The 16,995-nt window shown below is 42.4% G+C and overlaps 1 protein-coding gene across 2 annotated transcripts in view; it reads left to right on the top strand.

The window, feature by feature from the left end:
* The window catches only part of LOC126162191 (protein timeless), a 408,622-nt gene that overhangs the window by 149,041 nt on the left and 242,586 nt on the right, over positions 1-16,995 (top strand). For both annotated transcript variants that reach the window (XM_049918518.1, XM_049918519.1), the window contains 2 exons: positions 7,565-7,682; positions 7,822-7,916. In XM_049918518.1, coding sequence (XP_049774475.1) covers positions 7,589-7,682; positions 7,822-7,916 — 189 coding nt within the window. In that variant the 5' untranslated portion in view covers positions 7,565-7,588. The remainder of the gene's footprint in view (positions 1-7,564; positions 7,683-7,821; positions 7,917-16,995) is intronic.

The raw sequence follows: 16,995 nt of genomic DNA, 5'->3' as shown, positions 1-16,995 counted from the left end.
CCTTGCAGAACCAGCACTCCTGAAAGAAAGGATATTGCGGAGACATGGCTTAGCCACAGCCTGGGGGATGTTTCCAGAATGAGATTTTCACTCTGCAGCGGAGTGTGCGCTGATATGAAACTTCCTGGCAGATTAAAACTGTGTGCCCGACCGAGACTCGAACTCGGGACCTTTGCCTTTCGCGGGCAAGTGCTCTACCAACTGAGCTACCGAAGCACGACTCACGTCCGGTACTCACAGCTTTACTTCTGCCAGTACCTCGTCTCCTACCTTCCAAACTTTACAGAAGCTCTCCTGCGAACCTTGCAGAACCAGCACTCCTGAAAGAAAGGATATTGCGGAGACATGGCTTAGCCACAGCCTGGGGGATGTTTCCAGAATGAGATTTTCACTCTGCAGCGGAGTGTGCGCTGATATGAAACTTCCTGGCAGATTAAAACTGTGTGCCCGACCGAGACTCGAACTCGGGACCTTTGCCTTTCGCGGGCAAGTGCTCTACCAACTGAGCTACCGAAGCACGACTCACGTCCGGTACTCACAGCTTTACTTCTGCCAGTACCTCGTCTCCTACCTTCCAAACTTTACAGAAGCTCTCCTGCGAACCTTGCAGAACCAGCACTCCTGAAAGAAAGGATATTGCGGAGACATGGCTTAGCCACAGCCTGGGGGATGTTTCCAGAATGAGATTTTCACTCTGCAGCGGAGTGTGCGCTGATATGAAACTTCCTGGCAGATTAAAACTGTGTGCCCGACCGAGACTCGAACTCGGGACCTTTGCCTTTCGCGGGCAAGTGCTCTACCAACTGAGCTACCGAAGCACGACTCACGTCCGGTACTCACAGCTTTACTTCTGCCAGTACCTCGTCTCCTACCTTCCAAACTTTACAGAAGCTCTCCTGCGAACCTTGCAGAACCAGCACTCCTGAAAGAAAGGATATTGCGGAGACATGGCTTAGCCACAGCCTGGGGGATGTTTCCAGAATGAGATTTTCACTCTGCAGCGGAGTGTGCGCTGATATGAAACTTCCTGGCAGATTAAAACTGTGTGCCCGACCGAGACTCGAACTCGGGACCTTTGCCTTTCGCGGGCAAGTGCTCTACCAACTGAGCTACCGAAGCACGACTCACGTCCGGTACTCACAGCTTTACTTCTGCCAGTACCTCGTCTCCTACCTTCCAAACTTTACAGAAGCTCTCCTGCGAACCTTGCAGAACCAGCACTCCTGAAAGAAAGGATATTGCGGAGACATGGCTTAGCCACAGCCTGGGGGATGTTTCCAGAATGAGATTTTCACTCTGCAGCGGAGTGTGCGCTGATATGAAACTTCCTGGCAGATTAAAACTGTGTGCCCGACCGAGACTCGAACTCGGGACCTTTGCCTTTCGCGGGCAAGTGCTCTACCAACTGAGCTACCGAAGCACGACTCACGTCCGGTACTCACAGCTTTACTTCTGCCAGTACCTCGTCTCCTACCTTCCAAACTTTACAGAAGCTCTCCTGCGAACCTTGCAGAACCAGCACTCCTGAAAGAAAGGATATTGCGGAGACATGGCTTAGCCACAGCCTGGGGGATGTTTCCAGAATGAGATTTTCACTCTGCAGCGGAGTGTGCGCTGATATGAAACTTCCTGGCAGATTAAAACTGTGTGCCCGACCGAGACTCGAACTCGGGACCTTTGCCTTTCGCGGGCAAGTGCTCTACCAACTGAGCTACCGAAGCACGACTCACGTCCGGTACTCACAGCTTTACTTCTGCCAGTACCTCGTCTCCTACCTTCCAAACTTTACAGAAGCTCTCCTGCGAACCTTGCAGAACCAGCACTCCTGAAAGAAAGGATATTGCGGAGACATGGCTTAGCCACAGCCTGGGGGATGTTTCCAGAATGAGATTTTCACTCTGCAGCGGAGTGTGCGCTGATATGAAACTTCCTGGCAGATTAAAACTGTGTGCCCGACCGAGACTCGAACTCGGGACCTTTGCCTTTCGCGGGCAAGTGCTCTTCTGTAAAGTTTGGAAGGTAGGAGACGAGGTACTGGCAGAAGTAAAGCTGTGAGTACCGGACGTGAGTCGTGCTTCGGTAGCTCAGTTGGTAGAGCACTTGCCCGCGAAAGGCAAAGGTCCCGAGTTCGAGTCTCGGTCGGGCACACAGTTTTAATCTGCCAGGAAGTTTCATATCAGCGCACACTCCGCTGCAGAGTGAAAATCTCATTCTGGAAACATCCCCCAGGCTGTGGCTAAGCCATGTCTCCGCAATATCCTTTCTTTCAGGAGTGCTGGTTCTGCAAGGTTCGCAGGAGAGCTTCTGTAAAGTTTGGAAGGTAGGAGACGAGGTACTGGCAGAAGTAAAGCTGTGAGTACCGGACGTGAGTCGTGCTTCGGTAGCTCAGTTGGTAGAGCACTTGCCCGCGAAAGGCAAAGGTCCCGAGTTCGAGTCTCGGTTGGGCACACAGTTTTAATCTGCCAGGAAGTTTCATATCAGCGCACACTCCGCTGCAGAGTGAAAATCTCATTCTGGAAACATCCCCCAGGCTGTGGCTAAGCCATGTCTCCGCAATATCCTTTCTTTCAGGAGCGCTGGTTCTGCAAGGTTCGCAGGAGAGCTTCTGTAAAGTTTGGAAGGTAGGAGACGAGGTACTGGCAGAAGTAAAGCTGTGAGTACCGGACGTGAGTCGTGCTTCGGTAGCTCAGTTGGTAGAGCACTTGCCCGCGAAAGGCAAAGGTCCCGAGTTCGAGTCTCGGTCGGGCACACAGTTTTAATCTGCCAGGAAGTTTCATATCAGCGCACACTCCGCTGCAGAGTGAAAATCTCATTCTGGAAACATCCCCCAGGCTGTGGCTAAGCCATGTCTCCGCAATATCCTTTCTTTCAGGAGTGCTGGTTCTGCAAGGTTCGCAGGAGAGCTTCTGTAAAGTTTGGAAGGTAGGAGACGAGGTACTGGCAGAAGTAAAGCTGTGAGTACCGGACGTGAGTCGTGCTTCGGTAGCTCAGTTGGTAGAGCACTTGCCCGCGAAAGGCAAAGGTCCCGAGTTCGAGTCTCGGTCGGGCACACAGTTTTAATCTGCCAGGAAGTTTCATATCAGCGCACACTCCGCTGCAGAGTGAAAATCTCATTCTGGAAACATCCCCCAGGCTGTGGCTAAGCCATGTCTCCGCAATATCCTTTCTTTCAGGAGTGCTGGTTCTGCAAGGTTCGCAGGAGAGCTTCTGTAAAGTTTGGAAGGTAGGAGACGAGGTACTGGCAGAAGTAAAGCTGTGAGTACCGGACGTGAGTCGTGCTTCGGTAGCTCAGTTGGTAGAGCACTTGCCCGCGAAAGGCAAAGGTCCCGAGTTCGAGTCTCGGTCGGGCACACAGTTTTAATCTGCCAGGAAGTTTCATATCAGCGCACACTCCGCTGCAGAGTGAAAATCTCATTCTGGAAACATCCCCCAGGCTGTGGCTAAGCCATGTCTCCGCAATATCCTTTCTTTCAGGAGTGCTGGTTCTGCAAGGTTCGCAGGAGAGCTTCTGTAAAGTTTGGAAGGTAGGAGACGAGGTACTGGCAGAAGTAAAGCTGTGAGTACCGGACGTGAGTCGTGCTTCGGTAGCTCAGTTGGTAGAGCACTTGCCCGCGAAAGGCAAAGGTCCCGAGTTCGAGTCTCGGTCGGGCACACAGTTTTAATCTGCCAGGAAGTTTCATATCAGCGCACACTCCGCTGCAGAGTGAAAATCTCATTCTGGAAACATCCCCCAGGCTGTGGCTAAGCCATGTCTCCGCAATATCCTTTCTTTCAGGAGTGCTGGTTCTGCAAGGTTCGCAGGAGAGCTTCTGTAAAGTTTGGAAGGTAGGAGACGAGGTACTGGCAGAAGTAAAGCTGTGAGTACCGGACGTGAGTCGTGCTTCGGTAGCTCAGTTGGTAGAGCACTTGCCCGCGAAAGGCAAAGGTCCCGAGTTCGAGTCTCGGTCGGGCACACAGTTTTAATCTGCCAGGAAGTTTCATATCAGCGCACACTCCGCTGCAGAGTGAAAATCTCATTCTGGAAACATCCCCCAGGCTGTGGCTAAGCCATGTCTCCGCAATATCCTTTCTTTCAGGAGTGCTGGTTCTGCAAGGTTCGCAGGAGAGCTTCTGTAAAGTTTGGAAGGTAGGAGACGAGGTACTGGCAGAAGTAAAGCTGTGAGTACCGGACGTGAGTCGTGCTTCGGTAGCTCAGTTGGTAGAGCACTTGCCCGCGAAAGGCAAAGGTCCCGAGTTCGAGTCTCGGTCGGGCACACAGTTTTAATCTGCCAGGAAGTTTCATATCAGCGCACACTCCGCTGCAGAGTGAAAATCTCATTCTGGAAACATCCCCCAGGCTGTGGCTAAGCCATGTCTCCGCAATATCCTTTCTTTCAGGAGTGCTGGTTCTGCAAGGTTCGCAGGAGAGCTTCTGTAAAGTTTGGAAGGTAGGAGACGAGGTACTGGCAGAAGTAAAGCTGTGAGTACCGGACGTGAGTCGTGCTTCGGTAGCTCAGTTGGTAGAGCACTTGCCCGCGAAAGGCAAAGGTCCCGAGTTCGAGTCTCGGTCGGGCACACAGTTTTAATCTGCCAGGAAGTTTCATATCAGCGCACACTCCGCTGCAGAGTGAAAATCTCATTCTGGAAACATCCCCCAGGCTGTGGCTAAGCCATGTCTCCGCAATATCCTTTCTTTCAGGAGTGCTGGTTCTGCAAGGTTCGCAGGAGAGCTTCTGTAAAGTTTGGAAGGTAGGAGACGAGGTACTGGCAGAAGTAAAGCTGTGAGTACCGGACGTGAGTCGTGCTTCGGTAGCTCAGTTGGTAGAGCACTTGCCCGCGAAAGGCAAAGGTCCCGAGTTCGAGTCTCGGTCGGGCACACAGTTTTAATCTGCCAGGAAGTTTCATATCAGCGCACACTCCGCTGCAGAGTGAAAATCTCATTCTGTCAGCAAACATTTTGCCTGTAATGAAAGTTGTTCCCACAATGTGTTCAATGATCCCCAGTCATTTGATGCAAAGACTTTGAAACACCATGAGGGTTGAGGGGGAACTGAAAAGTTCTTGGACAACCCAATAAAGGTTGTCAGTAGTCCAAATGTTTATGGCTATATTTCAATGTAGTCCTCTTTTAGAGCCACACACTTCTTCCATCGGTGGTGCAGGCCCGTTATACCTTCCTTGTATAATGTTTCTTCTTGTATGACAGTAAACTCCTTCAGTGCAGCCTTGACATCATCATCTGATCAAAAATAAGTTCAAAGCAGTTTGAAGCTACAGTACTTGATGGCATGCATGTGCAGGGGCACTCTGTCCTGATGAAAGAGAGCACTCATTTTGTCAACATCCCAATGTGTTTCATTTCAATGACCTCCCTCAAACACACTATTTGAGCAGCATGATACGCTCCATTCATTGTGCCAACTTTTTTGAGGTATTCAACCAGGATAACACCACTCAAATCCCAAGAAATAGCAACCATGACCTTGCCAGCTGATGTGATTCACTTGAACTTTTGGGGGTGTGTGTTTCCACTGGTTCGATTGAACCTTAAATTTGGTTGAAATTGGTGAACCCATGCTTCGTATGTTGTCACAAAACATTTGAGAAATGTCACAGGATCTGCCTACAAAGAGGGTCAAGTTTTTTGACAGACATGATGTGTCTCTGGAGTCTGTTTTCTGCTGTCAACATTCTTGGTCGACTCATTGACATGAGACCTTCTGCATGTCAAGTACAACTCTTATAATGTGTCCAGTGCATTTCTGAGATATACCCACTCTCTCAGCAGTGTAGCGTTCCATCAGACATCAGTCTGCCATGATGATATCCTGGATTTTAGAGACATTTTTCTCCGAATTGGCCTTTAGCTGTGTTCCACTGTGAGGTACATCTTGGATAGAGGTGTTGCCCCACTTGAATTCTGCCACCCACTTTTTCACATTGCAATATGAAGCAGAAACGCCTCCAAATGTGTCCATCATGTCCTTATGTATCTCCTGTGCACTCATGTCATTTTTTTCAGCAAGTATTGGATGACTGCACACTTTCTCCCTTTATCCTTATTTTAAAATCTGTGCACCTTGGTCACTTCGAACTGCGATATCTGGAAAAAAAAAAAAGACATTAATGAAAAATTTGGTAAGTAACCTAGCAAAACATCTACATCTACATCTACATCCATACTCCGCAAGCCACCTGACGGTGTGTGGCGGAGGGTACCTTCAGTACCTCTATCGGTTCTCCCTTCTATTCCAGTCTCGTATTGTTCATGGAAAGAAGGATTGTCGGTATGCCTCTGTGTGGGCTCTAATCTCTCTGATTTTATCCTCATGGTCTCTTCGTGAGATATACGTAGGAGGGAGCAATATACTGCTTGACTCTTCGGTGAAGGTATGTTCTCGAAACTTTGACAAAAGCCCGTACCGAGCTACTGAGCGTCTCTCCTGCAGAGTCTTCCACTGGAGTTTATCTATCATCTCCGTAACGCTTTCGCGATTACTAAATGATCCTGTAACGAAGCGCGCTGCTCTCCGTTGGATCTTCTCTATGTCTTGTATCAACCCTATCTGGTACGGATCCCGCACTGCTGAGCAGTATTCAAGCAGTGGGCGAACAAGCGTACTGTAACCTACTTCTTTTGTTTTCGGATTGCATTTCCTTAGGATTCTTCCAATGAATCTCAGTCTGGCATCTGCTTTACCGACAATCAACATTATATGATCATTCCATTTTAAATCACTCCTAATGCGTACTCCCAGATAATTTATGGTATTAACTGCTTCCAGTTGCTGACCTGCTATTTTGTAGCTAAATGATAAAGGATCTATCTTTCTGTGTATTCGCAGCACATTACACTTGTCTACATTGAGATTCAGTTGCCATTCCCTGCACCATGCGTCAATTCGCTGCAGATCTTCCTGCATTTCAGTACAATTTTCCATTGTTACAACCTCTCGATACACCACAGCATCATCTGCAAAAAGCCTCAGTGAACTTCCGATGTCATCCACCAGGTCATTTATGTATATTGTGAATAGCAACGGTCCTATGACACTCCCCTGCGGCACACCTGAAATTACTCTTACTTCGGAAGACTTCTCTCCATTGAGAATAACATGCTGCGTCCTGTTATCTAGGAACTCCTCAATCCAATCACACAATTGGTCTGATAGTCCATATGCTCTTGTCTTCTTCTCCTTCTTCCTCTCCATGTCATGTGTCAGGCAGATTGCCTGTTACAGTAACCATATCTTGTATGGTCTTTCTACATTTCTTCTTCCAGTGCATTTATAATTTAGGGTCTTTACTGGCAATCTTTCACCATCCATACTGTCTACATGTTACTTCCATTTTCACCTATTTTCCTTTATTTTTGCATTTAGTTTATACATTCATAAATCTTTTCTTACACCTTCGTTTCCTTTTTGATCTTTGATTTCACGATGACAGCTGATGTCTCATCTGAGAACCCCATTTACAAAACCATTATATTTTAAAGTATCATCTACAATTTTGAGAAACAAACAATATCACTAAATATGTAGCATTAATGGTATGTTATAGTAATAATTAATTTTTTTTTCAGAATTAAGCCTACAATAAAATAAAAATGGATGTCATGTTTCATTTGGAGATCCAAAACATATTTGCATCACTAGGTGGCAATGTAGGAGATGTTTATCAAATTAATGAAAATTGTTTAAGTAAGTATAACAATGTACCATAGACAGTAAATTCAAAAACAGCCCTTCAGTAGATAGCTAAAGTGGAATGAATCAGATCCTACCATACATTAAAGGAATACAGATGAGTTTTCCAAGTAATGCATGTGTTGTGTTCCAGGTGCTTTGGGTGAAATACTAAACAAATTTTCAACAGATATTCAATCAGACCGTAATTTTCGAAGATATCTTTGGTTGTCGCATGCAGTTAAGAAGGTAAACTGTAAGAGAAACACTATAGTTTCTTAGAAAAACTCATTATCTTTTATTAGTGATATGATCATTTCTACATGCAGAATCATCTCTGTGGTGGTGATGCTTATATGAAATGAACAAGACAGTTGTTAGGTTGTAACAACCAAAAACAAATAAAGAGCTTAATGTAACTGAGCACTGACTGCTAGCTAACTGACTGGAAACTAATGAAGTATACAAGAGTTCTTTGCCCCTGTATGGATTCCTTAAACACCTATGAAAAATACTGTGGTAATGCACTGGATTCTCATTCAGGAAGACTGTAGTTGAAGTATCCATCTGGCCACCCAGATGTACAAAAAAATGTTCAAATGTGTGTGAAATCTTATGGGACTTAACTGCTAAGGTCATCAGTCTCTAAGCCTACACACTACTTAACCTAAATAATCCTAAGGACGAACACACACACCCATGCCTGAGGGAGGACTCGAACCTCCGCCGGGATCATCCGCACAGTCCATGACTGCAGCGCCATAGACCGTTCGGCTAATCCCGCGCGTCCCCAGATGTACATTTTTCATGATTTCCCTAAATTGTGTTAGGCAAATGTCAGAATGATAACTTGATGGTACCCACCAGCAGTACCATGACAGGACACTACCAGGCCTCTGCCTGCAGCAGCAGTCTCAGTTGAGAACACAGTGACCTCATTGCAGACAGAACATCAGACCTTTATCTTCTTTCATTCTTCTGTCTTCCTTTGTTTTAAGCCCACTACATTAAAGGGTTTACTGATCCAATAGGAAGCAGTAGATTTTTTCTCTACAACTTATCAACGTAAAGGTCATTAATAACATAACACTAACCCTGTTGGACAAGGATAGGGACCATGACTTAATTGCTGCAGCTGTCATGGCATTCAACTAAAATGATTTAGGAGAATCAGGGAATAATATGTTTCTGGATGGCAGGTAGTCAGTGTCTTAATCACAGTGTCATTCGACGCGTATAAGCCACCTGCTACTGATATTTTACAACCTAGTGCTTGCTTGCATCAAGAAATAATTGTAATAAGTGAATATTTAAGAAAAAAGTAATGTATTGTAGATATTATATTCTTTATAAATGAACTAATGATAAAATTAATTACTGTTTAAGTTCAGTTTTGGGCTTTGAATTTTTGTTTTATGTTTTACATTTGTGGCTGAAGACTACCTTACAAGGATCTTGTACCCTTATAAGTATTTTATCTAAGAAGCAGAGGAAATATGAGCTAAGGATTCAGTATCCCTCTGTCTTCCAGTTATATGGCAATATGCTTGTATTGTGTTAAGGCCAGCAATGTTCACCAGGTTGTCTTACGTGCTGTAGTAGAAGTCTGAGCTAAACTAGATTTGACATTGCAATCATATATTTCACTATGAAGAGCAACATAATGAGAATTTAGTGGAAAGAGAGCACAAATTCAAACAGATATTTTCATTTAGTATGGATATTTTGGTTAGTGTCAGGAAAATATAAATGATGACTACAATTCAGTGACATAGCCTACACAGATTTATGAAGAAAAACATTGTGTTGCTCCATGGCCTGGAAATCTGAAATCATTAATTTCCATGCTTTGTTATAAAAAGAAGTATCATGAAAATAACAGATCTCTACAATCATTGGTTTTAATTGCATGAGTAAAAATGAATATTCACAATACCACTTAAATACAGACTCCCTTTTTTTTTCTTTCTTTTTTCCCCACAATCTCCAAGTAGACTTTGAAGGTAGATCTCGATGATGATCCATCATCTCTCCTCAGGGCCCATACAGAACTCCAGTTGTGAAAATGTAGATGTTCTTTATGAAATACAATGTAGTTGTACTTGTATTCTTTTTTCCTGAATCAGAAGAAAAACACACACACACACACACACACACACACACACACACACAAAACTCATGTACACATGGCCACTGTCATCTCCAGCTACTAAGGCCTGAGTGCAACTGTGACAACATAAGCAATGATTTCAGATGGGGTGGATATGGGGGTACAGAAGGGATGTGGAGCAGGGAGAGGGAGGGATAGCAGGGTAAGAGTAGGAGAGATGTAGGTGGAGACTGTGGGAGTGTGCAGGGGCTGGAAGGTGGAGGGGGGGGGGACAAGAGGGGAAAGGAGAGAAGTAAGGAATGGGAAAAGATTATGCAGGTGTAGGGCTGGAATGCGAGCAGGAAAGGGAATATGGGCTGGTGGAGAACAGGGACTAGCGAACATTGGTATTACAGGGGTTACAGGAATAACAGATATGTTGCAGGGAGAGTTCCCACCAAAGCAGTTCAGAGAAGCTTGTGTCAGTGGAAGGAAATCAGATGGCACAAGCTATGAAGCAGTGATTTGAGTCTGTCTCATGGTCACAGTTGGAAGATGGCCATTCATGTTAACAGGCAACATGTTAGTTGTCATGCCATTGTAGAATACAGTGTAGCAGTTACAGCTAAGAGTTGGTACATCACATGGCTGCTTTCACAGGTGGTCCTGCTGTTAATGGGGTAGGAGATGTCTGAGTCTGAAATCAATGATAGCTGGAGGATGTATGGGACAGGTCTTTCATGTAGGTCTGTTGAAGAGAGATGAGCCACTGGGGCAACACGTTGAGAGCAGAGGTTGACTAGGGACAGACTAGGACATTGCGTAAATTGGGTGCTCATTTCAGGGTGTGATGAGAGGTGGTTGAAACCCTGATGGGGAATGCGATTCAGTTGCCTTTGCCCTGGATATTTCTGAATTACAAGGGGGTTGCTCCTGTGTGGCCAGTTAATGAGTATGTTGGGGTTGGTAGATGACTTGAGGAGACAAGGCACATGTTATGTGTTTGTGGACAGGGGGGGAGGGTAGTTTTGGTCTGTGATGGCCTCAGTGAGAACCTTGGCGGATCTGGAGAGAACTACTCATCACTAAGGGTGTGAAAGAGGGGAGGGGGGGGGGATGGTAAAGCTCATTGCATCTGTCATCTGTATTATTTTTGATAAAGTCACAACTACACTCCACATCATTCTAAATAGCTTGCAGCTCAGGGAGCTCGGTCTTGGTCTGTTGAGTATGAGCTTATGAAGAATCTGGGTTTCCTGACCTGGTTAATGGTAAGGTAGGAGACGAGATACTGGCAGAAGTAAAGCTGTGAGTACCGGGCGTGAGTCGTGCTTCGGTAGCTCAGATGGTAGAGCACTTTCCCGCGAAAGGCAAAGGTCCCGAGTTCGAGCCTCGGTCGGGCACACAGTTTTAATCTGCTCAGATGGTAGAGCACTTGCCCGCGAAAGGCAAAGGTCCCGAGTTCAAGTCTCGGTCGGGCACACAGTTTTAATCTGCCAGGAAGTTTCATGTAAATCTTACTCTTCCTTGTCTTATATCATTTTAGACATTCGTTTCTATTAATTTTCGTAAGGACACATAACCTCATCGTTGAGCACCCAATGATCGGTAGGTTTGATATGCACAGAGGTATTAATGTAGCCTTTTTGAAGTGGAGGTCTACATCGAGGAAGGTGGCATGTTGGATTGAGGAGTACCAGGCTCAGGCAAGTGGGGAAGAAGGTGTTGGGATTCTGGAGGAATGAAGATCGAGTGTCCTCATCCTCAGTCCAGATCTTTGAAGGTATTATCAAAGAATCTGAACCACGTTTGGGGATTTGAGATTCTTAGTGTTAAGAAGAATTTTTCTGGATAGTTCATGAATAGGTTGGCATAGGATGGCACTGAAATGGTGCCCATTGCTATACCATGGATTTGTTTTTAGATGATACCTTCAAAGGAGAAGTAATTGTGGGTGTAGAAACTGGTGGTCATGGTGACCAAGAAGGAGGTTGTAGATTTGGAGTCAGTCGTGATTAGGAAAGTTAGTGTTCAATAGTGGGAAGGCCATGGATATTGGGGATGTTAGTGTAGATGGAGGTGGCACATGTAGTGACGAACAGGGAGCCAAATAGCAAAGGAACAGGAACTTTAAAGAGTCAGAAGAGGAAATAGTTAGTGTTAAAGTTGAAAGTGTTGGTCTACAAGGGCAGAGATCCTCTCTGTGGGTGGGGTTGAGAAGGAAGATGGACTCAGGAAATGGGTTCTAGGTTGGACCTGGGGATATGAAGAGGGACTGGAGATCCTATTGGATTTCTGGAATGGGGGGTGATTGTGGCACGCATTCCCTGTGTGGTTAATAACCATAGTAATGGAGCCTTGTGAAGTAGTCGAAATACCAAGACTTTTTATGATGTTTATGTAGAATGTTCTAGAATTAACACCACATATAGTTTTTACAACACCATTGTGTATTCTGAAAATACTATCCTTGTAAGCTAAGTTTATTCAAAAATGCTTCCATAATTCATTAGTGAATGGAAACATGCAGAATAAAGTAGTTTTTTCATTTTTAAATGCCCTCTATAGCAGTAATGTATGTACTGTGAGCAACTGAAGTGAGGCATTTAATAAATTCTAGACAGTAGGTTTCCTTTTCAGTTTGTGTTCTATCTGTAATCCTAAAAATTTTACACTTTGTATTTCTTGTATTTTGTTGTTTGACAAAACTATTTTTATAGCGTATGGAGTTCAAAGAGTAACACTGAACTGTATATACTGAGTCTTGGTAAAATTCATGGATATTCCATCTGCCTTGAAGCATCTGTTAATGTTTTCAAATATTTTATTAGCTGTCATTTCAGTAACGAGACTGATACTAATTATTATTCGTATACTTGTATCACGTACTATCAGCACAACATTTGCATCTTCTGAACTGCAAACAGAAGATCACTTATGCATATAAAAACAACAAAGGACCCAGTGAGAACTTTGTGGAACACCAGGTCTGATTGCTTCAGTTCCAAGTATCTGTTGTTATGTGATCAACATGGAACTGATACATTTTACTTTATGTCATTCACTCCAGATGAAATACACAAACCTGCTGTGTCTACCATTTCATAATATTTTAACTTTTGGATGAGGATTTAACTGTTCATACTATAAAAAGCATGAGCTAGGTCACAGGATATTCAAAGTAGTAGTAATATCTGATTTATTGATTCTAGTGTATCTTCTGTTAAGATAAATGTAGTCTATATAGTTCACAGCCCTTTTTGACATCTGAACAGACTGTTATTGAATATGATTTCATATTTTAAGTGCTAGGTGGTTATAATTAAAATGCAGTTATTCATAGAGCTCCAGTGTGGGCTTTAATTATCCTATGGCAGTGAAATGTGGTAGGTATGCTAATGCATTAATTGGGAACTGATTTACGATGGAAAAAAGTTAGTTCCAATTTTGGCCACTAGGTGCAGTTGTGCCACTGTACAGCATCTCATCAACTTTTCCAGTGATTATTTTTAACAGATCGTCTAAGCGGCGGTTAGTAATAAAATCAACATTATTGTTTGAACTTTTATGCCCATGTCCTGTTCCTAATCCAATACATATGGAAACTTTTGTATGTCTTTCTTGCATTTACAGTGTCAGACTTGCACCTGGTGGCCAAAATTGAAACAGACATATAAATATGCTACGCATTAATGTATTAGAATATCTACCAAGATTTTATGCTGTATGATAATTACAGCAGACACTCGACCCCTCTGAGTAGCTGCACTTTAATTATAAAAGCCTGGTATTTATAAAGTCCATTGTATGTAATCTTCTCTAATTGTTTGAAAATACTGTCAGTGGTGAGATTGGTTGGTATTTTTTTAACTGATGTTTTATCTCCTTTTGAGCGAAGTGTCTTGGCAATAACATATTTGTCTGTCTGGAAAAGTACAGCTGTGAAGAGATTCATTACATAAGTAACAGAATATACAGGGTCTTCCTTTCATACCTCCTACATTTCAAAAGCCGAGGAAGAAAACTACAGTACATATGATAGTGAAACTGCACTTATGCTAGAGCATATGAAAGAATTTATATTCCCACATCAGATACGTTAACTTATTCTTGGCAGCTGCTGCATCATCACATAAGTGAAAATGGCAACTCCACAACAGCACACACAAACAGTAGTGTGGTTTACAGATGCAAAATTGCCGATTACTGGACAAAAAATGTATCATAGGTTATACGGATGTGATTCACCTGATCTGAAAACAATTAAGGAATTCTATCATAGGTTTCTTTGAACTAGAAGTATTCTGTAACATTCTGGTGGCACATGTCATATGGTTTCAGAAGACACAGTGGAAGACATAGGACAAGTACTCAGGGGAATAGTTACATTATTATTTGGGATTGATTGTGCATCTGCATTTAGAGGATCATTGGTCTTCATGCCTATGAGTATCTGTGATCGCTGCAAGGAGTGAAGGTAATGGTTAAGGGCGCTATGTTAGTAGTGTGTCGATAAATTGGGAATTTGGGCCAGTCAGGGACCACGTCCGGATAGCCAAGGTAGTCAAGGTGACCGTTTGTGAGAAACAGAAATATCTACATTTGAGTCTGCGTCTGGCATAAATATACAACGTCATTATTCCTTTGATTAATTGTCATATAAAGGCTGCAGGATCAAAGATGGTGTGTGTTTGGGCATGTCCAATCATTAATGTGATTGCAACAGTGACATAGGATTTGTTACTAAGAACATGGCAAGAAGTTGAATACAGACTTGATATTCTTCATACCGCTAATGATTCACATGTAAAGATGTGCTGATGACTGGTAAATTAACTCTTTGAGATGCTGTAGCATATGGAGCAAATTCATTATCATATATTCTGTAGTTCTTTTTTTTTCCTGAGCCTTGTGTTGCAAAGTTCAGCTGAGTAACAGTTCATTATTTTACTACATATATCATCATAAGCCTCTGAAGAGATTTGATGGTACTGAAAACTTCTTTTAGAGATTTGTTTTTTTATAAATCCAAACACAGATCACATAAAATTTATTAATCAGGTAATTAATTTTCGTCAGCTATGGTCGTATTCAGACCTAAAAAAATATAGCATACAAAGGTAGCTTGATGTACAATGTCTCCAAATTGCATAAAGTGTGGAATCAGAAATAGTTGTTATCAAACATGACAGAATTTCCCTACCTAAGTGAATCCAGTATATTACATAATTTGTGTCATTGTGTATATAGATGGTACAGTCACATTAATCAGGCATACAAGCTTCATTGTAAGATCTAAAAAATTTTCTGAGTACCATGGATACTTTTAGAGATGCAGGATGAAGCTGAATTTTATATTTGTTTTTGGAGTCTTTTCTTAGAAACAGTAATCTGTCTACTAAGGAAATTTTCAGATAATCATCTTGAGATGGAATTCACTCACATGTTCATGTTTGGTTACAAATAAATTTGTTTTTGAATAGGTTCTGCCTTGAGCACACACAGTTATTCTTTTTTGCCCAGGCTTGTTTTGCTGAAATTACAGCAACTTCAGTAATTTTCCATTTTCCTATTGTTGAAGACTGACAACTTTCAACTATAGTCGTATTAAATTTTATTTTCCAATAAAAGGAAAAAAAACCACAACTGGGTTTAATTACAACAGCCCAGTCATCAGGTGCATCTGAAAATAGAACTAAAGTGACTATAAATTTTATCAAACTCTAAAAAAAACCAATAAAACTTGTAGTTACATCCTAAAGAAGATGCAACAGTAGAGACAGAATACCCATACAAGTCAATTAAAAAAGTGATATAGTGATTCTCTGGTACATTATATGTAAGCAGAAAATTCAGCTTATCTATTTTTGGCTGCATAGAAAATCTCTTAACCTCTTGATAGGCCTAGGTAAAACACAATATATCCCCATATATCAAATAACATAACCATCCTCATGAAAAGAAATTTTAAACTAATAACAGCCGAACAACCCATAAAACCAATACAAACTTAATATGCTCTTGGCTTAAGCTCGTCACTAACACGTGTCAACATAAAGCAAAGGAACCAGACTTTTGCACACTGAAACCAGAAAAAGAGACAATAGAAAGTTTCTGCTGCTACAGGTGCAGTGTATATATGATATGTTCCCTTTACGTAAAGATTCTGAATTACCAATACCACATACATACTCATAGAGTACTATACCAAGCACACATAAACATTAAAATGCCAAGTGATGCTGCCATGTAAGCGAATACTCCGTGGGTGCCATCTCATGGTTGAGCTCTAACCCAGTGGTTCTCAAGCTTTTATGGTGATGGAACACTTTTAAAATACTAAATATTTAATGGAGCCCTAAAATAAGCAAAACTTGGTTGTACATTCATTCTTTAATTATAATCATTTAATGAAAATAGGTACTGACTTCTGCAACAATATACAAAATAACCACAGTAATACAGTGTACGAAATAATGGTGTATTGATGCCACCATAATTGATAAAATTGTTTCCATTTAATGGGAGGTATGAAGCTGTTTTTATTTTTTAATTTTTTTTTTTTTAATTTTTTGATCAGCTGTTTAATGTAAGACTAGATGTCCCTATCTGCACACATACCCTTTGGAACTCATTCCTGCAAAACATGCCTGATGTGCAGAGCATTGTAGATCTCAGGTGTTACCAACTCTTCTCCCCCAACAATACTTCCACTCAGACAATAAGAAATATGTGTACCAAATTTGGTTGAAATCGATCCTGTAGTTTAGGAGAAAAGGTGAAACAAATATGCATACATACATGTTTTTATGTATGTATGTAATAGATACATACTGTGTATGTTCATAAAAGTATCATTTCAGTGTTTTATTGTTATTTATTAGTGTAAGTATCATTGTAACTGTAACATAAATTTTTGACATGTTTTATGTTCATTATCATTACACAGTTCCAGTTTCCCAGGTACTATTTACAAGAGTCTTCCCCTTTCTTCTATCCATGTATAACCCTTTATAGAGAATATCATTCATTTCCTTCCTCTGTCAGCAAGGTCATCCTTGAACATGTCCATCCAATAGATTCTGGGTCTTCCTGCAGGATTTTTTCCATTCACTTCTCTTTCCAAATTTATTTGGGTTGTTCTTATAGGCTCCAACCTTATTATGTGCCAATACCACCATGGCGTGTTTGTGCTGATTCACTCTAAAAGAGATGTCTCAGATCTTGCTTTGTTTCTCA

Source organism: Schistocerca cancellata, chromosome 2 (genome assembly GCF_023864275.1).
Source record: "Schistocerca cancellata isolate TAMUIC-IGC-003103 chromosome 2, iqSchCanc2.1, whole genome shotgun sequence".
NCBI classification, from domain to species: Eukaryota; Metazoa; Arthropoda; class Insecta; order Orthoptera; family Acrididae; genus Schistocerca; species Schistocerca cancellata.
This window is presented reverse-complemented; position numbering and strand designations above follow the sequence as displayed.